At 40.4% G+C, this 23074-nt stretch overlaps 5 protein-coding genes across 5 annotated transcripts; 3 read left to right on the top strand and 2 right to left on the bottom strand.

Moving 5' to 3' along the window:
• Window positions 1–3099: 3099 nt before the first annotated feature.
• On the top strand, window positions 3100–3972 carry LOC139749301 (uncharacterized). The gene has a single exon (XM_071663024.1). It carries the CDS (start codon window positions 3100–3102, stop codon window positions 3970–3972), a length of 873 nt encoding a protein of 290 aa, XP_071519125.1.
• A 3630-nt stretch (window positions 3973–7602) lies between these two features.
• LOC139749300 (uncharacterized) lies at window positions 7603–10752 on the top strand. Its single transcript, XM_071663023.1, has 3 exons — window positions 7603–7662; window positions 8016–8484; window positions 10742–10752. Exons 1-3 carry the CDS (start codon window positions 7603–7605, stop codon window positions 10750–10752), a joined length of 540 nt encoding a protein of 179 aa, XP_071519124.1.
• Window positions 10753–10824: 72 nt separating this feature from the next.
• Window positions 10825–12530, top strand: LOC139749298 (uncharacterized). Its single transcript, XM_071663022.1, is given in 3 exon segments — window positions 10825–11031; window positions 11089–11650; window positions 11653–12530. Coding segments are annotated over 3 exon segments (1647 nt in total).
• A 6417-nt stretch (window positions 12531–18947) lies between these two features.
• Window positions 18948–19904, bottom strand: LOC139749297 (uncharacterized). Its single transcript, XM_071663021.1, has one exon. The coding sequence runs from the start codon at window positions 19902–19904 to the stop codon at window positions 18948–18950; it is 957 nt and encodes a 318-aa protein (XP_071519122.1).
• Window positions 19905–19997: 93 nt separating this feature from the next.
• On the bottom strand, window positions 19998–21695 carry LOC139749296 (uncharacterized). The gene has a single exon (XM_071663020.1). The coding sequence runs from the start codon at window positions 21693–21695 to the stop codon at window positions 19998–20000; it is 1698 nt and encodes a 565-aa protein (XP_071519121.1).
• Between the last annotated feature and the right edge of the window lie 1379 nt (window positions 21696–23074).

Raw genomic sequence — 23074 nt, 5'->3', positions numbered from 1 at the left:
TAGCACATGGTTTGAAAAGAGCTAAACCAGGCAGGGACAGGAAAAGTACGAGAAGTAGTATTAAGATACAAAATCTCGAAGTTCTGACTCTATGTTTGATGGAAGGACGGATTGATCAACAGATCGGTTCACAGAAATGTGTAGCTGCTCGCCACTGAGGTGCAAATAATTGTTTTGCTGTAGTTGTGGCGGGAGTGTACTTAGAAATATCTCAGTATGTCAAAATGGTCAAGTTTTCTTTGAATTTAATAGATAAATTGTATTATTATAACTATATCATTGTTCTTGCATTAACTAAATTTGTAATTTTCTTATGTTTTACATACAATTTGTACTATTATTTTGCTAATGAAATATTGTATTTCGCTCTCCCATTTTGGCATACTCTTGTCGCTGTTCTTGTGTGTAAAGTTGTGACGTAGAAGTTGAGCGACGTGGACAGGATGGAAGTGTTGTCCAGGCCGTCAGCTAGCGGCCGTTCATTGTTTCTCGGGAAGGCCTGTATGTTGGGTGGTGACGACTGGTGGAGGTGTTGGGGCAAGGGTTGCAGTGCCCCGGTGTGAGGCAGGGATTTAATGTTCGTGATCCTGGAGCTGTGTGGCACATGGTCCAGTCTCAAGAATATTATGCCGGAGTACACCATTGTGTTAGTAATTGTTACCCTGAAGCTGTGAAAAGAGATCTCAACTCCAGTTTCACCTCTGTGCTGATAGGGGAGGCACTGTGTGACTAATTGGATGTAGTAAATAAGACATTGTGATAATAATGTATATGTGTGGGTGTTATATTTTGTAATTGGTACTGTGACATGTACACTTATTACAGGTTGGCCCTAGATTAAATATAGTAACGACCAGTGCTGTCTCACTCACACCTTAGTGAAACAGTCCAACACATCCCCTGCCAAGATGGATGAACAGGTGGTGAAGGAGCGGACCCTCACCAAACGCAAGTTTACTAGGAAGGTCAACTTGTTAAAGGAGGCGCAAGGCCGGGATGACCGCTTGGAAGTATTACGAGGTATTTATGATGACGTGTGCAAACAGTTCCTTGAAATTGAAAAAATTAATGAGCAGTTAGCTGAGTCTCTTGATACAAAGAAATCAAATTATGATGTGCTTATTAATGAACTTGATACTTATATCACTGATATTTAAAGGACAAAAAAAATCAGGCTCATGCAATAATAGCTAAAGTAACAAAGAAAGACAAAGCCAGTGTTAACGAAATGCACAAAGTGAGAATGCAGCGGTTACCTCTACCACATTTTGATGGCAAGATTCGTGATTATCCCACATTCTGTAAAGACTATGAAAGATTAATGAAATCAGTATATGAAGATGATGCATATGTGTTGCGATCCTGTCTGTCGGGGGAGGCATTGGAGGTACTTCACGGGGTGGATGACTCTTTTGATTCCATGATGAAAAGGTTGGATGCCAGGTATGGCAATGAAGCAAGACTAGTGCAGTCAGTCTTGAATGACATAAAGACATTAAAACCAATACCCGAGGACAATCTACGGAAATTCATGGATATGGTGAGCATAGTTGAGAGAGCCTCTTTAGATTTAGAGAAAGTTAATTTGTCTGAAGAGATGAATACTGTTACTATGGTCAGTCATATAGAAAAGCTTCTCCCACCAATGCAGAAAAGAGAGTGGACTAAGATTTTGCAAACTCTAAAGGATAAAAGTAAAATGTTTGAGGAGTTACTGAAATATTTGATGAAAGAGAAACAAGCACTAAATACATGAATGATGACATTAGGGCAACTAACCCTAATAGTAAAGTGCATGTACACTCAGTGAACCTAGACAGTGAAAATGACGTATTCACTACAGCCATAACCCAGCTTCATGGAAAACAAAGCAAGATGGAGGAGTGTTTAGTTCAGTTTATCTAAGCAAATCTCTCTGTTAACTGCAAGTATGTCTGGAGTAGAGTCTCAAAGACCAGTTGAATGTTGTTACCATGGCAGAGATAAACATGATATCACTCAATGTACGGTGTTTCAAAAACTTAAAAGCAAGAAGATTGATGCCGTGTATAGGATGGGTGCCTACTTCCTTTGTTTACAGATAGGTCACAGGGGCCGTCAATGTTCACAGAAATCTTTATGTGGTGAATGTGGGAGAGGCCACCATCAGATTCTCCATAATTGTTTTGGTAAAGAGCAGGGATACATAAACAGCAGTTTGTCAACAAAAAGGGCGTTTTGTTAATAATAAGTTCAGTTTATGGTAACACACGACCCATAACTACCCTCTGGGACTCTCGTACCAATACGTCACTCATAACTGATCGTATGGCAAAATTTATGGGCTTAAAAGGGAGAAGCATAAATTTGGCTGTTACTAAAGTAGGATATGACTATCACAAATTTGAAACATTGGAATATGATGTTCCTCTTAATGATTTTCAAGGCCAAACTCATGTAATCAAAGATTGTGGAATCTCAGAAATTACCTCAGAAACAGAACAGGTGGATATGGGTAGCGTGGCAGATTTACTAGGAGTACAAGCTAAGAACATTGAACGTCCATATGGCAAAATTGATCTGTTGATCGGCGATGATTGCTGCAAATTATTCCCATCTGTGGTTAAAACTGTAGGTAACCTCCAACTATTGTGGGGACCATTTGGATACTGTATTAGAGGTTCGCACCCTAGATTAAAGGTGAAAGGTGTCGACTCTGCTCATGTTCTTGTTAGGATTAATCACATTGCTGCATGTACGGTAAATGATTTAGTTGTTGAATCAAAAGCCAGTGTTACGAGAAGGCTTGATGACTTCTTCTCTGTAGAAAATCTGGGGACATGTTGCATTCCATAATGTGGCAACTGCAAATGTGGAAAGTGTCCCCTTGGAAGTAATAAATATAGTCTTAAAGGAGAAAGGGAATTGTCTCTAATAACACATGGTTTAATACATGAATCAAAAACAAGTCAATGGACAGCGTCCTATCTATGGATAAAATCGCCAAAGACCTTGTCAAATAACTTCACAGCCTGCATGGGCAGACTTAGAGCTAAAGAAAAGAGATTAGCAAAAAGAGGAATTGCATATGCAAACTAATATAGTGATCAGATCAGTGACATGGTGGAGCGAGGTGTAGCACGAAAATTGACTACAGAAGAAATCAAGGACTATCAGGGCCCAGTACACTACATCACTCATCATGAAATATTAAGACCACACTCTAAATCCACTCCCATCAGAATAGTGTTTAAATATTCTGCCTTCTACATGGGACACGTCTTGAATGACTATTATGCCAAGGGGCCTGATATGCTGTGTGATCTTTTTGGCATACTGCTTGGGTTTCGTCAGAGTCCGGTAGCAATTGTGGGAGATATCATTAAAATGTATAATTATGTACTCCTCTCTGAAGCGGATAAAATGACCCACCGGTTCTTGTGGCGAGATATGAACACTACCAGGGAGCCTGACCATTTCTGTTTACAGACAGTAACTTTCGGTGACAGACCCCGTGGAGTGATTGCCATGACAGCCCTCCATAAAACTGCCGAAATGTTCAAAGACAAGTACCCGGAAACAGCTGCAATGATCATTAATAACTCGTATGTGGATGACATTCTTCATTCATATGAAAGTGCAGAGGAAGCCCTTGAAAGAATGAAAACGACCGAAGAGATCCTTAAAAGAGGATTATTGCAGATGAAACAATGGGTAATGTCTGGAAGCCATGATATGCCAGAAGATTCTAAGATAATTGATACTGTGGTTGAAAAGGTACTAGGGATGATTTGTGAACCAAAGAAAGATCAATTCTCTTACAAAGTAAGGATTAACTTTTCTACAAAACGCAAAACGATCCGCACTGGTCCTGACCTAACAGTAGAGGAAATAGTGCAAAAGATACACAAACAACTGACAAAAAGGATGATCCTAAGTCAAGTGGCGTCACGATATGACCCTTCAGGCCTTCCTACACCTTTCACGATATGATGTAAGCTATTAATGAGACATCTCATCACGCGGAAACAAGAATGCAAAGCTCATGAGCAACTGGGTTGGGATGAACCAATCCCTGATGAAATGCATGTACACTGGGTTAATTTGTTCCAAGATATGTAGGCCTTGGAGGATCTAAAATTTAGGCGATGTATAAAGCCTGATAATGCACTTGGTAACCCCACACTTGTCATTTATGCTGATGCCAGCAATATTGCATACTCTACATGTGCATACATTCGCTTTGAACTGAAAGATGGCACATTTTCTGCTCAATTACTCGCACCCAAGAGTTGAATTGCTCCCATTCGGCAAATAACTACTTCGTGACTGGAGCTTTGTGCAGCAGTATTGTCTGCTAGGTTACGGAAGGTAATAGAAAAAGAAACAAGTTTTGTGTTCGATAGGGTACTACATCTAACTGACTCAATGATTGTAAGATCACAGATACAAAATGAATCACATGGATTTGGAGCTTTTGTTGGAACAAGGATTGCGGAGATTCAGACACATACTAATACTAATGATTGGTGGTGGGTGGCCACTGACGGCAATGCTGCGGACTACGCCACACGGCCACAGAATCCAAGAAACCTAGGATCCGAGTCAACATGGCAAAGGGGCCCACACTATTTAACTTTACCTATTGATCAGTGGCAAATAGGCCAACCTTGCCTAAAGGAGTTACCAGATAAGAATAGAGTATCACTACAATGTAACATCAAACAGGAGGTTAAACCCATGATGAATATTGAAAAGTTTACCTGTTACAAAAGAATGATAAAGACCACTGCTATAATCCTTTGCATTATTAGAAAGAAAACATTCGGAGGAATATTGCATACACTCACTGCCGATGATGTGAGAAAGGCAGAAAGGTACTGGGTTAAGATGGTCCAAAGGGAATTCGAAGAAAATTGGAAGGAAAGATTCAAAAGGCTAGGACCCAGTAAATATGAAGATGGGATCATTGTAGTAGGGGAGAGAATCAGCAGCTTGTTGAAGGACAATTGGAATCAAAACCGGTTTATGTTACTCTAGCAAAACCATCAGTTTACCAGACTATACATCACTTACTTACACAACACTGATCACGGGGGTATAGACCTCCCTTAGCTAAACTTCAAAGTAAGTTTTGGGTACCTAGAGGACGAAAGGTGATCAAATCGGCAAACGAAAAGTGTGTAATATGCAGAAGGTTAAACAAAGTTGTGATAGGACAGCAAATGGGGCAGCTCCCCCAGAGAAGTCTCAAACCATCACCTGCATTCTTCAAAACCTCCTTGGACTTGTTTGGCCCATTAATGATAAGAGACACTGTAAAACGGAGAACTAGGCCCAAGGCTTATGGAGTGATATTTACATGCCTAGCGAGTCGTGCAGTCCATACGGATCCTCATACCATGCATTCAGACATGGGAACACAGTTAATGGCTGCCAATAAAGATTTCAGGAATATGACTGAAAAATGGAACATTAACCAAATATTTCAAATCGGGCTTCATCAAGGTATGACATGGTCATTCAACAACTCGGCGAATGCACCTTGGCAAAATGGTGAACGCGAATCTGATTAAGACGGTGAAACGGCTGCTTGCTATGGTAGTGGGCGAAAATGTACTAAGCTTCGGCGAACTACAGAGTGTGATATATGAGGTAGCAAATATATTGAATAAACGCCCAATCGGACTGAAACCTGGATACGATATATCTTTGGGTGCTTACTTGTGGCCTAAAGATCTACTGCTTGGTCGTGCAAGCAACAAGGTACCAAGTGGGCCCATGGTGGAAACGACTGATACAAGGAAGCGTTTCAGTCTTGTACAAAGTATTGTAACCTCGTTTTGGAGGAAATGGATGAGAGACTACTTCCCAACCTTAATTATCAGGCAAAAATGGCATACAGCACGTAGAAATTTGCGGGAAGGAGACGTTCTTTTAGAGCAAGACAGTGATTTGATTAGAGGAAATTGAAAGTTAGTACAGGTTGAAAGAGTTAAACCAGGCAGTGACGGAAAAGTACGTCAATGTTCACAGAAATCTTTATGTGGTGAATGTAGGAGACGCCACCATCAGATTCTCCATAATTGTTTTGGTAAAGGGCAGGGATACAAAAACAGCAGTTTATCAACAAAAAGGGGCGTTTTGTTAATAATAAGTTCAGTTTATGGTAACACACGGCCCATAACTACCCTCTAGGACTCTGGTAGCAATACATCACTCATAAGTGATCGTATGGCAAAATTTATGGGCTTAAAAGGGAGAAGCATAAATTTGGCTGTTACTAAAGTAGGAAATGACTATAACAAATTTGATACATTGGAATATGATGTTCCTCTTAATGATTTTCAAGGCCAAACTCATGTAATCAAAACTTGTGGAATCTCAGAAATTACCTCAGAAACAGGACAGGTGGATATGGGTAGCGTGGCAGATTTACTAAGAGTACAAGCTAAGAACATTGAACGTCCATATGGCAAAATTGATCTGTTGATCGCCGCTGATTACTGCAACTTATTCCCATCTGTGATTAAAACTGTAGGTAACCTCCAACTATTGTGGGGACCATTTGGGCACTGTATTAGAGGTTCGCACCCTAGATTAAAGGTGAAAGGTGTCGACTCTGCTCATGTTCTTGTTAGGATTAATCACATTGCTGCATGTACGGTAAATGATTTAGTTGTTGAATCAAAAGCCAGTGTTACGAGAAGGCTTGATGACTTCTTCTCTGTAGAAAATCTGGGGACATGTTGCATTCCAAAATGTGGCAACTGTAAAATCTGGAAAGTGTCCCCTTGGAAGTAATAAATATAGTCTTAAAGAAGAAAGGGAATTGTCTCTAATAACACAAGGTTTAATACATGACTCAAAAACAAGTCAATGGACAGCGTCCTATCCATGGATTAAATCGCCAAAGACCTTGCCAAATAACTTCACAGCCTGCGTGGGCACACTTAGAGCTACAGAAAAGACATTAGCAAAAAGAGGAGTTGCATATGCAAAGGAATATAGTGATCAGATCAGTGACATGGTGGAGCGAGGTTTAGCTCGAAAATTGACTACAGATGAAATCAAGGACTATAAGGGCCCAGTACACTACATCCTTCATCATGAAATATTAAGACCACACTCTAAATCCACTCCCATCAGAATAGTGTTTAATTATTCAGCCTCATACATGGGACACGTCTTGAATGACTATTATCCCAAGGGGCCTGATATGCTGTGTGATCTTTTTGGCATATTGCTTAAGTTTCGTCAGAGTCCGGTAGCAATTGTGGGAGATATCAGTAAAATGTATAATTCTGTACTCCTCTCTGAAGCGGATGAAATGACCCACCAGTTCTTGTGGCGAGATATGAACACTACCAGGGAGCCTGACCATTACTGTTTACAGACGGTAACTTTCGGTGACAGACCCAGTGGAGTGATTGCCATGACAGCCCTCCATAAAACTGCCGAAATGTTCAAAGACAAGTACCCGGAAACAGCTGCCATGATCATTAATAACTCGTATGTGGATGACATTCTTCATTCATGTGAAAGTGCAGAGGAAGCCCTTGAAAGAAGAAAACGACCGAAGAGATCCTTAAAAGTGGAGGATTCCAGATGAAAAAATGGGTAATGTCTGGAAGTCATGATATGACTGAAGATTCTAAGATAATTGCTACTGAGGTTGAAAAGGTACTGGGGATGATTTGTGAACCAAAGAAAGATCAATTCTCTTACAAAGTAAGGAGTAACTTTTCTACAAAACGCGAGAAGATCCGCATTGGTCCTGACCTAACAGTAGAGAAAATAGTGCAAAGGATACCCAAACAATGACAAAAAGGATGATCCTAAGTCAAGTGGCGTCACTATACGACCCACTAGGGCTTGCTACACCTTTCAAGATACGATGTAAGCTATTAATGAGACATCTCATCAAACGAAAACAAGAATGCAAAGCTGATGAGCAACTGGGTTGGGATGAACCAATCCCTGATGAAATGCATGTGCACTGGGTTAATTTGTTCCAAGATATGTATGCCTTGCAGGATCTAAAATTTAGGCGGTGTATAAAGCCTGATAATGCACTTGGTAACCCCACACTTGTCATTTATGCTGATGCCAGCAATATTGCATACTCTACATGTGCATACATTCGCTTTGAACTGAAAGATGGCACATTTTCTGCTCAATTACTCGCAGCCAAGAGTCGAATTGCTCCCATTCGGCAAATAACTACTCCGAGACTGGAGCTTTGTGCAGCAGTATTGTCTGCTAGGTTACGGAAGGTAATAGAAAAAGAAACAAGTTTTGTGTTCCATAGGGTACTACATCTAACTGACTCAATGATTGTAAGGTCACAGATACAAAATGAATCACGAGGATTTCGAGCTTTTGTTGGAACAAGGATTATGGAGATTCAGACACATACTAATACTAATGATTGGTGGTGGGTGGCCACTGACGGCAATGCTGCGGACTACGCCACACGGACACAGAATCCAAGAAACCTGGGATGTGAGTCAGCATGGCAAAGGGGCCCACACTATCTAACTTTACCTATTGATCAATGACCAATAGACCAACCTTGCATAAAGGAGTTACCAAATAAGAATAGAGTATCACTACAATGTAACATCAAACAGGAGGTAAAACCCATGATGAATATTGAAAGGTTTAGCTGTTAGAAAAGAATGATAAAGACCACTGCTATAATCCTTTGCATTATTAGAAAGAAAACATTCAGAGGAATATTGCATACACTCACTGCCGATGATGTGAGAAAGGCAGAAAGGTACTGGGTTAAGGTGGTCCAAAGGGAATTCGAAGAAAATTGGAAGGAAATATTCAAAAGACTACGACCCAGTAAATATGAAGATGGGATCATTGTAGTAGGGGAGAGAATCAGCAGTTGGTTGAAGGACAATTTGAATCAAAAACAGTTTATGTTACTCTCGCAAAACAATCAGTTTACCAGACTATACATCACTTACTTACACAACACTGATCACGGGGGTATAGACCTCACCTTAGCTAAACTTCAAAGTAAGTTCTGGGTACCTAGAGCACGAAAGGTGATCAAATCGGTAAAGGAAAAGTGTGTAATATGCAGAAGGTTAAACAAAGTTGTGATAGGACAGCAAATGGGGCAACTCCCCCAGAGAAGACTCAAACCATCACCTGCATTCTTAAATACCTCCTTGTACTTGTTTGGCCCATTAATGATAAGAGACACTGTAAAACGGAGAACTAGGGCCAAGGCTTATGGAGTGATATTTACATGCATAGCGAGTCGTGAAGTCCATATTGATCTCATGGAAGGATATGACACACAGAGTTTGTTGAATACATTTCGTCGGTTTGTTTCCATGCGGGATTATCCTCACACCATGCATTCAGACATGGGAACACAGTTAATGGCTGCCAATAAAGATTTCAGGAATATGACTGAAAAATGGAACATTAACCAAATATCTCAAATCGGGCTTCATCAAGGTATGCCATGGTCATTCAACAACTCGGCGAATACACCCTGGCAAAATGGTGCATGCGAATCTCTGATTAAGACGGTGAAACGGCTGCTTGTTATAGTTGTGGGCGAAAATGTACTAAGATTCGGCGAACTACAAAGTGTCTTATATGAAGTAGCAAATATATTAAATGAACGCCCAATCGGACTGAAACCTGGATACGATATATCTTTGGGTGCTTACTTGTGCCCTAACGATCTACTGCTTGGTCGTGCAAGCAACAAGGTACCAATTGGGCCAATAGTGGAAACGACTGATACAAGGAAGCGTTTCATTCTTGTACAAAGTATTGTAACCTCGTTTTGGAGGAAATGGATGAGAGACTACTTCCCAACCTTAACTATCAGGCAAAAATGGCATACAGCACGTAGAAATATGCGGGAAGGAGATGTTGTTTTAGTGCAAGACAGTGATTTGATTAGAGGAAATTGGAAGTTAGCACTGGTTGAAAGAGCTAAACCAGGCAGGGACGGAAAAGTACGAGATGTAGTATTAAGATACAAAATCTCGAAGTCTGACTCTATGTGTGATGGGAAGGACAGGTTGATCAACAGATCGGTTCACAGACTTGTGTTGCTGCTCCACATTGAGGAGCAATAATTGTTTTTGCTTGTAGTTGTGGCGGGAGTGTACTGAGAATATCTCAGTATGTCCTATTAGTCAAGTTTTCTTTGAATTGAATAGATAAATTGTATTATTATAACTATATCATTGTTATCGTATTGACTAGATTTGTAATTTTCTTATGTTTTGCAGACAATTTGTACCATTATTTTGCTAATGAAATATTGTATTTCTATCTCCGGTTTTGGCATACGCTTGTCGCTGTTCTTGTGTGTAAAGTTGTGACGTAGGAGTTGAGTGACGTGGACAGGATGGAAGTGTTGTCCAGGCAGTCAGCTAGTGGCCGTTCATTGTTTCTCGGGAAGGCCTGTATGTTGGGTGGTGACGACTGGTGGAGGGTTGCAGTGCCCCGGTGTGAGGCAGGGATTTAATGTTGGTGATCCTGGAGCTGTGTGGCACATGGTCCAGTCTCAAGAATGTTATGCCGGAATACACCATTGTGCTAGTAATTGTGACCCTGAAGCTGTGAAAATTGATCTCAACTCCAGTTTCACCTTTGTGCTGATAGGGGAGGCACTGTGTGAGTAATTGGATGTAGTAAATAAGACATTGTGATAATAATGTATATGTGTGGGTGTTATATTTTGTAATTGGTACTGTGACATGCACACTTATTACAGGTTGGATCTAGATTAGATAGATTAACGACCAGTGCTGTCTCACTCACACCTTGGTGAAACAGTCCAACACATCCCCTGCCAAGATGGATGAACAGCTGATGAAGGAGCGGACCATCGCCAAACGCAAGTTTACTAGGAAGGTCAACTTGTTAAAGGAGGCGCACGGCCGGGATGACCCCTTGGAAGTGTTACGAGGTATTTATGATGACGTGTGCAAAAAGTTCCTTGAACTTGAAAAAATTAATGAGCAGTTAGCTGAGTCTCTTGATACAAAGAAATCAGATTATGATGTGCTCATTAATGAACTTGATACTTATATCACTGATATTGAAAGGACAAAAAATTAGGCTCATGCAATAATAGCTAAAGTACCAAAGAAAGACAAAGCCAGTGTTAACGAAATGCACAAAGTGAGAATGCAGCGGTTAACTCCACCACATTTTGATGGCAAGATTCGTGATTATCCCACATTCTGTAAAGACTATGAAAGATTAATGAAATCAGTATATGAAGATGATCCATATGTGTTGCGATCCTGTCTGTCGGGGGAGGCATTGGAGGTAGTTCTCGGGGTGGATGACTCTTTTGATTCCATGATGAAAAGGTTGGATGCCAGGTATGGCAATCCAACAAAACTAGTGCAGTCAGTCTTGAATGACATAAAGACATTAAAACCAATACCCGAGGACAATCCACAGAAATTCATGGATATGGTGAGCATAGTTGAGAGAGCCTCTTTAGATTTAGAGAAAGTTAATTTTTCTGAAGAGATGAATACTGTTACTATGGTCAGTCATATAGAAAAGCTTTTCCCACCAAAGCAAAAAAGAGAGTGGACTAAAATTTTGCAAACTCTAAAGGATAAAAGTAAAATGTTTGAGTTACTGAAATATTTGTTGAAAGAGAAACAAGGATTGAATACATGAATGATGACGTTAGGGCAACTAACCCTAATATTAAAGTGCATGTACACTCAGTGAACCTAGACAGTGACACTGACGTATTCACTACAGCCATAACCCAGCTTCATGGAAAACAAAGCAAGATGGAGGAATGTTTAGTTAATTTATCTAAGCAAATCTCTATGTTAACTGGAAATATGTCTGGAGTAGAGTCTCAAACACCAGTTGAATGTTGGTACCATGGTACAGATACACATGATATTACTCAATGTACTGTGTTTCAAAAACTTAACAGCAAGGAGAAGATTGATGACGTATATAGGATGGGTGCCTGCTTCCTTTGTTTACAGTTAGGTCACAGGGGCCGTCAATGTTCACAGAAATCTTTATGTGGTGAATGTGGGAGAGGCCACCATCAGATTCTCCATAATTGTTTTGGTAAAGAGCAGGGATACATAAACAGCACTTTCTTACCAAAAAGGGGCGTTTTGTTAATAATAAGTTCAGTTTATGGTAACACACGACCCATAACTACCCTCTGGGACTCTGGTAACAATACGTCACTCATAACTGATCGTATGGAAAAATTTATGTGCTTAAAAGGGAGAAGCATAAATTTGGCTGTTACTAAAGTAGGAAATGACTATCACAAATTGGAAACATTGGAATATGATGTTCCTCTTAGTGATTTTCAAGGCCAAACTCATGTAATCAAAGCTTGTGGAATCTCAGATATTACCTCAGAAACAGGACAGGTGGATATGGGTAACGTGGCAGATTTACTAGGAGTACAAGCTAAGAACATTGAACGTCCATATGGCAAAATTGATCTGTTGATCGGCGCTGATTACTGCAAATTATTCCCATCTGTGGTTTTTGTCCTTTGAATATCAGTGATATAAGTATCAAGTTCATTAATGAGCACATCATAATTTGATTTCTTTGTATCAAGAGACTCAGCTAACTGCTCATTAATTTTTTCAATTTCCAGGAACTGTTTGCACACGTCACCATAAATACCTCGTAACACTTCCAAGGTGTCATCCCGGCCTTGCGCCTCCTTTAACAAGTTGACCTTCCTAGTAAAGTTGTGTTTGGCGATGGTCCGCTCCTTCATCAGCTGTTCATCCATCTTGGCAGGGGATGTGTTGGACTGTTTCACCAAGGTGTGAGTGAGACAGCACTGGTCGTTACTCTATTTAATCTAGATCCAACCTGTAATAAGTGTACATGTCACAGTACCAATTACAAAACATAACACCCACACATATACATTATTATCACAATGTCTTATTTAATACATCCAATTACTCACACAGTGCCTCCCCTATCAGCACAGAGGTGAAACTGGAGTTGAGATCACTTTTCACAGCTTCAGGGTCACAATTACTAGCACAATGGTGTATTCCGGCATAACATTCTTGAGACTGGACCATGTGCTACACAGCTCCAGCATCACACACATTAAATCCCTGGCTCACACCGGGGCACTGCAACACTCCACCAGTCGTCACCACCCAACATAAGCCTTCCCGAGAAACAATGAGGTGCCGCTAGCTGACGGCCTGGACAACACTTCCATCCTGTCCACGTCACTCAACTCCTACGTCACAACTTTACACACAAGAACAGCGAAGAGCGCATGCCAAAACGGGAAAGAGAAATACAATATTTCATTAGCAAAATAATAGTACAAATTGTATGCAAAACATAAGAAAATTACAAATTTAGTTAATACAATAACAATAATATCGTTATAATTATACAATTTATCTATTCAATTCAAAGAAAACTTGACCAATAAGACATACTGAGATACTCTCAGTACACTCCCGCCACAACTACAAGCAAAAACAATTATTGCTCCTCAATGGGGAGCAGCAACACAAGTCTGTGAACCGATCTGTTGATCAATCTGTCTTTCCATCACACATAGAGTCAGACTTAGAGATTTTGTATCTTAATACTACATCTCGTACTTTTCCGTCCCTGCCTGGTTAAGCTCTTTCAACCTGTGCTAACTTCCAATTTCCTCTAATCAAATCACTGTCTTGAACTAAGACAACATCTTCCCGCAAATTTCTACGTGCTGTATGCCATTTTTGCCTGATAGTTAAGGTTGGAAAGTAGTCTCTCATCCATTTCCTCCAAAACGAGGTTACAATACTGTGTACAAGACTGAAACGCTTCCTTGTATCAATCGTTTCCACCATGGGCCCACTTGGTACCTTGTTGCTTGCACGACCAAGCAGTAGATCGTTAGGGCACAAGTAAGCACCCAAAGATATATCGTATCCAGGTTTCAGTCCGATTGGGCGTTCATTTAATATATTTGCTACTTCATATAACACACTTTGTAGTTCGCCGAAGCTTAGTACATTTTCGCCCACTTCTATAACAAGCAGCCGTTTCACCGTCTTAATCAGAGATTCGTATGCACAATTTTGCCAGGGTGCAGTCGCCGATTGTTGAATGACCATGTCATACCCTGATGAAGCCCGATCTGAGATATTTGGTTAATGTTCCATTTTTCAGTCATATTCCTGATATCTTTATTGGCAGCCATTAATTGTGTTCCCATGTCTGAATGCATGGTGTGAGTATAACCCCGCATGGAAACAAACCGACGAAATGTATTCAAGAAACTCTGTGTGTCATATCCTTCTTCAGATCAATATGGACTGCATGACTCGATAGGCATGTAAATATCATTCCATAAGCCTTGGCCCTAGTTCTCCGTTTTACAGTGTCTCTTATCATTAATGGGCCAAACAAGTCCAAGGAGGTATTTAAGAATGCAGGTGATGGTTTGAGTCTTCTCTGGGGGAGCTGCCCCATTTGGTGCCCTATCACAACTTTGTTTAACCTTCTGCATATTACGCACTTTTCCTTTACTGATTTGATCACCTTTCGTGCTCTAGGTACCCAAAACTTACTTTGAAGTTTAGCTAAGGGGAGGTCTATACCCCCGTGATCAGTGTTGTGTAAGTAAGCGATGTATAATCTGGTAAACTGATGGTTTTGCGAGAGTAACATAAACTGGTTTTGATTCCAATTGTCCTTCAACCAGCTGCTGATTCTCTCCCCTACTATATTGATCCCATCTTCACCTTTACTGGGTCCTAGCCTGTTGAATCTTTCCTTCCAATTTTCTTCGAATTCCCTTTGGACCATCTTAACCCAGTACATTTCTGCCTTTCTCACATCATCGGCAGTGAGTGTATGCAATATTCCTCTGAATATTTTCTTTCTAATAATGCGAAGGATTATAGCAGTGGTCTTTATCATTCTTTTGTAACAGCTAAACCTTTTAATATTCATCATGGGTGTTACCTCCTGTTTGATGTTACATTGCAGTGATACTCTATTCTTATTTGGTAACTCCTTTATACAAGGTTGATCTATTGGCCAATGATCAATAGGTAAAGTTAAATAGTGTGGGCCCCTTTGCCATGCTGACTCGGATCCTAGGTTTCTTGGATTCTGTGGCCGTGTGGCGTAGTCCGCAGCATTGCCGTCAGTGGACACCCACCACCAATCATTAGTATCAGTATGTGTCTGAATCTCCGCAATCCTTGTTCCAACAAAAGCTCCAAATCCATGTGATTCATTTTGCATCTGTGACCTTACAATCATTGAGTCAGTTATATGTAGTACCCTATCGAACACAAAACTTGTTTCTTTTTCTATTACCTTCCGTAATCTAGCAGACAATACTGCTGCACAAAGCTCCAGTCTCGGAGTAGTTATTTGCCGAATGTGAGCAATTCGACTCTTGGCTGCGAGTAATTAAGCAGAAAACGTGCCATCTTTCAGTTCAAAGCTAATGTATGCACATGTAGAGTATGCAATATTGCTGGCATCAGCATAAATGACAAGTGCATTATCAGGTTTATATACCGCCTAAATTTTAGATCCTACAAGGCCTACATATCTTGGAACAAATTAACCCAGTGCACATGCATTTCATCAGGGATTGTTTCATCCCAACCCAGTTGCTCATCAGCTTTGCATTCTTGTTTTCGTGTGATGAGATGTCTCATTAATAGCTTACATCGTATCGTGAAAGGTGTAGGAAGGCCTGAAGGGTGGTATAGTGACGCCACTTGACTTAGGATCATCCTTTTTGTCAGTTGTTTGGGTATCCTTTGCACTATTTCCTCTACTGTTAGGTCAGGACCAGTGCGGATCTTCTTGCGTTTTGCAGAAAAGTTAATCCTTACTTTGTAAGAGAATTGATCTTTCTTTGGTTCCCAAATCATCCCTAGTACCTTTTCAACCTCAGTAGCAATTATCTTAGAATCTTCTGTCATATCATGGCTTCCAGACATTACCCATTGTTTCATCTGGAATCCTCCTCTTTTAAGGATCTCTTCGGTCGTTTTCATTCTTTCAAAGGCTTCCTCTGCACTTTCACATGAATGAAGAATGTCATCCACATACGAGTTATTAATGATCATGGCAGCTGTTTCTGGGTACATGTCTTTGAACATTTCGGCAGTTTTATAGAGGGCTGTCATGGCAATGACTCCACTAGGTCTGTCACCGAAAGTTACCGTCTGTAAACAACAATGGTCAGGCTCCCTGGTAGTGTTCATATCTCGCCACTTGAACCGGTGGGTCATTTTAACGGCTTCAGAGAGGAGTACAGAATTATACATTTTACTGATATCTCCCACAATTGCTACCGGACTCTGACGAAACCTAAGCAATATTCCAAAAAGATCACACAGCATATCAGGCCCCTTGGCATAATAGTCATTCAAGACGTGTCCCATGTATGAGCAGAAGAATTAAACACTATTCTGATGGGAGTGGATTTAGAGTCTGGTCTTAATATTTCATGATGAGGGATGTAGTGTACTGGGCCCTGATAGTCCTTGATTTGATATGTAGTCAATTTTCGAGCTCCACCTCGCTCCACCATGGCACTGATCTGATCACTATATTCCTTTGCATATGCAACTCCTCTTTTTGCTAATCTCTTTTCTGTAGCTCTAAGTCTGCCCATGCAGGCTGTGAAGTTATTTGGCAAGGTCTTTGGCGATTTTATCCATGGATAGGACGCTGTCCATTGACTTGTTTTTGAGTCATGTATTAAACCTTGTGTTATTAGAGACAATTCCCTTTCTTCTTTAAGACGATATTTGTTACTTCCAAGGGGACACTTTCCACATTTGCGGTTGCCACATTTTGGAATGCAACATGTCCCCAGATTTTCTACAGAGAAGAAGTCATCAAGCCTTCTCGTAACACTGGCTAAATCATTTACCGTACATGCAGCAATGTGATTAATCCTAATAAGAACATGAGCAGAGTCGACACCTTTCACCCTTAATCTAGGGTGCGAACCTCTAATACAGTATCCAAATGGTCCCCACAATAGTTGGAGGTTACCTACAGTTTTAACCAAAGATGGGAACAATTTGCAGTAATCAGCGCCGATCAACAGATCAATTTTGCCATATGGACGTTCAGTGTTCTCAACTTGTACCCCTAGTAAATCTGCCACCCTACCCATATCCAACTGTCCTGTTTCTGAGGTAATTTCTGAGATTCCACAAGCTTTGATTACATGAGTTTGGCCTTGAAAATCATTAAGAGGAACATCATATTCCAAAGTTTCAAATTTGTGATAGTCATTTCCTTAATCAGAGATTCGCATGCACCATTTTGCCAGGGTGCATTCGCCGATTTGTTGAATGACCATTTCATAGCTTGATGAAGCCCGATTTGAGATATTAGGTTAATGTTCCATTTTTCAGTCATATTCTTGAAATCTTTATTGGCAGCCATTAACTGTGTTCCCATGTCTGAATGCATAGTGTGAGGATAACCCCGCATGGAAACAAACCGACGAAATGTATTCAAGAAACTCTGTGTGTCATATCCTTCCTTCAGATCAATATGGCCTGCATGACTCGCTAGGCATGTAAATATCACTCCATAAGCCTTGGCCCTAGTTCTCCGTTTTACAGTGTCTCTTATCATTAATGAGCCAAACAAGTCCAAGAAGGTATTTAAGAATGCAGGTGATGGTTTGAGTCTTCTCTCGGGTTAGCTGCCCCATTTGCTGCCCTATTACAACTTTGTTTAACCTTCTGCATATTACGCACTTTTCCTTTACTGATTTGATCACCTTTCGTGTTCTAGGTACCCAAAACTTACTTTGAAGTTTAGCTAAGGTGAGGTCTATACCCCCGTGATCAGTGTTGTGTAAGTAAGTGATGTATAGTCTGGTAAACTGATGGTTTTGCGAGAGTAACATAAACTGGTTTTTGATTCCAATTATCCTTCAACCAGCTGCTGATTCTCTCCCCTACTACAATGATGCCATCTTCATCTTTACTGGGTCCTAGCCTTTTGAATCTTTCCTTCCAATTTTCTTCGAATTCCCTTTGGACCATCTTAACCCAGTACCTTTCTGCCTTTCTCACATCATCGGCAGTGAGTGTATGCAATATTCCTCTGAATGTTTTCTTTCTAATAATGCGAAGGATTATAGCAGTGGTCTTTATCATTCTTTTGTAACAGCTAAACCTTTTAATATTCATCATGGGTGTTACCTCCTGTTTGATGTTACATTGAAGTGATACTCTATTCTTATTTGGTAACTCCTTTATACATGGTTGATCTATTGGCCACTGATCAATAGGTAAAGTTAAATAGTGTGGGCCCCTTTGCCATGCTGAGTCGGATCCTAGGTTCCTTGGATTCTGTGGCCGTGTGGCGTAGTCCGTAGCATTGTCGTCAGTGGACACACACCACAAATCATTAGTATCAGTATGTGTCTGAATCTCCGCAATCCTTGTTCCAACAAAAGCTCCAAATCCATGTGATTCATTTTGCATCTGTGACCTTACAATCATTGAGTCAGTTAGATGTAGTACCCTATCGAACACAAAACTTGTTTCTTTTTCTATTACCTTCCGTAACCTAGCAGACAATACTGCTGCACAAAGTTCCAGTCTCATAGAAGTTATTTGCCGAATGGGAGCAATTCGACTCTTGGCTGCGAATAATTGAGCACAAAATGTGCCATCTTTCAGTTCAAAGCGAATGTATATACATGTAGAATATGCAATATTGCTGGCATCAGCATAAATGACAAGTGTGGGGTTACCAAGTGCATTATCATTCTTTTTATACCGCCTAAATTTTAGATCCTACAAGGCCTACATATCTTGGAACAAATTGACCCAGTGCACATGCATTTCATCAGTGATTGGTTCATCCCAACCCAGTTGCTCATCAGCTTTGCATTCTTGTTTTCGTGTGATGAGATGTCTCATTAATAGCTTACATCATATCGTGAAAGGTGTAGCAAGGCATGAAGGGTCGTATAGTGACGCCACTTGACTTAGGATCATCCTTTTTGTCAGTTGTTTAGGTATCCTTTGCACTATTTCCTCTACTGTTAGGTCAGGACCAGTGCGGATCTTCTTGCGTTTTGTAGAAAAGTTAATCCTTACTTTGTAAGAGAATTGATCTTTCTTTGGTTCCCAAATCATCTCTAGTACCTTTTCAACCTCAGTAGCAATTATCTTAGAATCTTCTGTCATTTCATGGCTTCCAGACATTACCCATTGTTTCATCTGGAATCCTCCTCCTTTAAGGATCTCTTCGGTCGTTTTCAATCTTTCAAGGGCTTCCTCTGCACTTTCACATGAATGAAGAATGTCATCCACATACGAGTTATTAATGATCATGGCAGCTGTTTCCGGGTACTTGTCTTTGAACATTTCGACAGTTTTATGGAGGGCTGTCATGGCAATCACTCCACTGGGTCTGTCACCGAAAGTTACCGTCTGTAAACAGAAATGGTCAGGCTCCCTGGTAGTGTTCATATCTCGCCACAAGAACCGGTGGGTCATTTCATCCGCTTCAGAGAGGAGTACAAAATTATACATTTTACTGATATCTCCCACAATTGCTACCGGACTCTGACGAAAACTAAGCAATATGCCAAAAAGGTCACACAGCATATCAGGCCCGTTGGCATAATAGTCATTCAAGACGTGTCCCATGTATGAGGCAGAAGAATTAAACACTATTCTGATGGGAGTGGATTTAGAGTCTGGTCTTAATATTTCATGATGAGGGATGTAGTGTACTGGGCCCTGATAGTCCTTGATTTGATATGTAGTCAATTTTCGAGCTCCACCTCGCTCCACCATGGCACTGATCTGATCACTATATTCCTTTGCATATGCAACTCCTCTTTTTGCTAATCTCTTTTCTGTAGCTCTAAGTCTGCCCATGCAGGCTGTGAAGTTATTTGGCAAGGTCTTTGGCGATTTTATCCATGGATAGGACGCTGTCCATTGACTTGTTTTTGAGTCATGTATTAAACCTTATGTTATTAGAGACAATTCCCTTTCTTCTTTAAGACTATATTTGTTACTTCCAAGGGGACACTTTCCACATTTGCAGTTGCCACATTTTGGAATGCAACATGTCCCCATATTTTCTACAGAGAAGTCATCAAGCCTTCTCGTAACACTGGCTTTTGATTCAACAACTAAATCATTTACCGTACATGCAGCAATGTGATTAATCCTAACAAGAACATGAGGAGAGTCGACACCTTTCACCTTTAATCTAGGGTGCGAACCTATAATATAGTATCCAAATGGTCCCCACAATAGTTGGAGGTTATCTACAGTTTTAACCACAGATGGGAATAATTTGCAGTAATCAGCACCGATCAACAGATCAATTTTGCCATATGGACGTTCAATGTTCTTAGCTTGTACTCCTAGTAAATCTGCCACGCTACCCATATCCACCTGTCCTGTTTCGGAGGTAATTTCTGAGATTCCACAAGCTTTGATTACATGAGTTTGGCCTTGAAAATCATTAAGAGGAACATCATATTCCAATGTTTCAAATTTGTGATTGTCATTTCCTACTTTAGTAACAGCCAAATTTATGCTTCTCCCTTTTAAGCCCATAAATTTTGCCATACGATCAGTTATGAGTGACGTATTGCTACCAGAGTCCCAGAGGGTAGTTATGGGTCGTGTGTTGCCATAAACTGAACTTATTATTAACAAAACACCCCTTTTTGGGGACAAACTGCTGTTTATGTATCCCTGCTCTTTACCAAAACAATTATGGAGAATCTGATGGTGGCCTCTCCCACATTCACCACATAAAGATTTCTGAGAACATTGACGGCGGCCCCTGTGACCTAACTGTAAACAAAGGAAGCAGTCACCCATCCTATATACGGCATCAATCTTCTCATTGTTTTTAAGTTTTTGAAACACCGTACATTGAGTAATATCATGTGTATCTGTGCCATGGTAACAACATTCAACTGGTGTTTGAGACTCTACTCCAGTCATATTTCCAGTTAACATAGAGATTTGCTTAGATAAATTAACTAAACACTCCTCCATCTTGCTTTGTTTTCCATGAAGCTGGGTTATAGCTGTAGTGAATACGTCAGTTTCCCTGTCTAGGTTCACTGAGTGTACATGCACTTTACTATTAGGGTTAGTTGCCCTAATGTCATCATTCATGTATTCTAGTTCTTGTGTCTCTTTCAACAAATATTTCAGTAACTCCTCAAACATTTTACTTGTATCCTTTAGAGTTTGCAAAATTTTAGTCGACTCTCTTTTCTGCATTGGTGGGAGAAGCTTTTCTATATGACTGACCATAGTACCAGTGTTCATCTCTTCAGACAAATTAACTTTCTCTAAATCTAAAGAGGTTCTCTCAACTATGCTCACCATATTCATGAATTTCCGTGGATTGTCCTCGGGTATTGGTTTTAATGTCTTTATATCATTCAAGACTGACTGCACTAGTCTTGCTGGATTGCCATACCTGGCATCCAACCTTTTCATCATGGAATCAAAAGAGTCATCCACCCCGTGAAGTACCTCCAATGCCTCCCCCGACAGACAGGATCGCAACACATATGGATCATCTTCATATACTGATTTCATTAATCTTTCATAGTCTTTACAGAATGTGGGATAATCACGAATCTTGCCATCAAAATGTTGTAGAGTTAACCGCTGCATTCTCACTTTGTGCATTTCGTTAACACTGTCTTTGTCTTTCTTTGTGACTTTAGCTATTATTGCATGAGCCTGATTTTTTGTCCTTTCAATATCAGTGATATAAGTATCGTGTTCATTAATAAGCACATCATAATTTGATTCCTTTGTATCAAGAGACTCAGCTAACTGCTAATTATTTTTTTCAATTTCAAGGAAGTTTCCACACGTCATCATAAATACCTCGTAACACTTCCAAGCGGTCTTCCCGGCCTTGCGCCTCCTTTAACAAGTTGACCTTCCTAGTAAACTTGCGTTTGGCGATGGTCCGCTCCTTCATCAATCCAATGAACCAATCCCTGATGCAATGCATGTGCACTGGGTTAATTTCTTACAAGATATGTAGGCCTTGGAGGATCTAAAATTTAGGCGGTGTATAAAGCCTGATAATGCACTTGGTAACCCCACACTTGTCATTTATGCTGACGCCAGCAATATTGCATACTCTACATGTGCGTACATTCGCTTTGAACTGAAAGATGGCACAATTTCTGCTCAATTACTTGCAGCCAAGAGTCGAATTGCTCCCATTCGGCAAATAACTACTCCGAGGCTGGAGCTTTGTGCAGCAGTATTGTCTGCTAGGTTACGGAAGGTAATAGAAAAAGAAACAAGTTTTGTGTTCGATAGGGTACTACATCTAACTGACTCAATGATTCAGACTCATACTAATACTAATGATTGGTGGTGGGTGGCCACTGACGGCAATGCTGCGGACTACGCCACACGGCCACAGAACCCAAGAAACCTAGGATCCGAGTCAGTATGGCAAAGGGGCCCACACTATTTAACTTTACCTATTGATCAGTGGCCAATAGACCAACCTTGCATAAAGGAGTTACCAAATAAGAATAGAGTATCACTACAATGTAACATCAAACAGGAGGTAACACCCATGATGAATATTGAAAGGTTTAGCTGTTAGAAAAGAATGATAAAGACCACTGCTATAATCCTTTGCATTATTAGAAAGAAAACATTCAGAGGAATATTGCATACACCCGCTGCCGATGATGTGAGAAAGGCAGAAAGGTACTGGGTTAAGATGGTCCAAAGGGAATTCGAAGAAAATTGGAAGGAAAGATTCAAAAGGCGAGGACCAAGTAAAGATGAAGATGGGATCATTGTAGTAGGGGAGAGAATCAGCAGCTGGTTGAAGGACAATTGGAATCAAAACCACTTTATGTTACTCTGGCAAAACCATCAATTTACCAGACTAGACATCACTTACTTACACAACACTGATCACGGGGATATCGACCTCACCTTAGCTAAACTTCAAAGTAAGTTTTGGGTACCTATAGCACGAAAGGTGATAAAATCGGTAAAGGTAAAGTGTGTAATATGCAGAGGGTTAA

This window comes from Panulirus ornatus, chromosome 7 (genome assembly GCF_036320965.1).
Source record: "Panulirus ornatus isolate Po-2019 chromosome 7, ASM3632096v1, whole genome shotgun sequence".
NCBI classification, from domain to species: Eukaryota; Metazoa; Arthropoda; class Malacostraca; order Decapoda; family Palinuridae; genus Panulirus; species Panulirus ornatus.
This window is presented reverse-complemented; position numbering and strand designations above follow the sequence as displayed.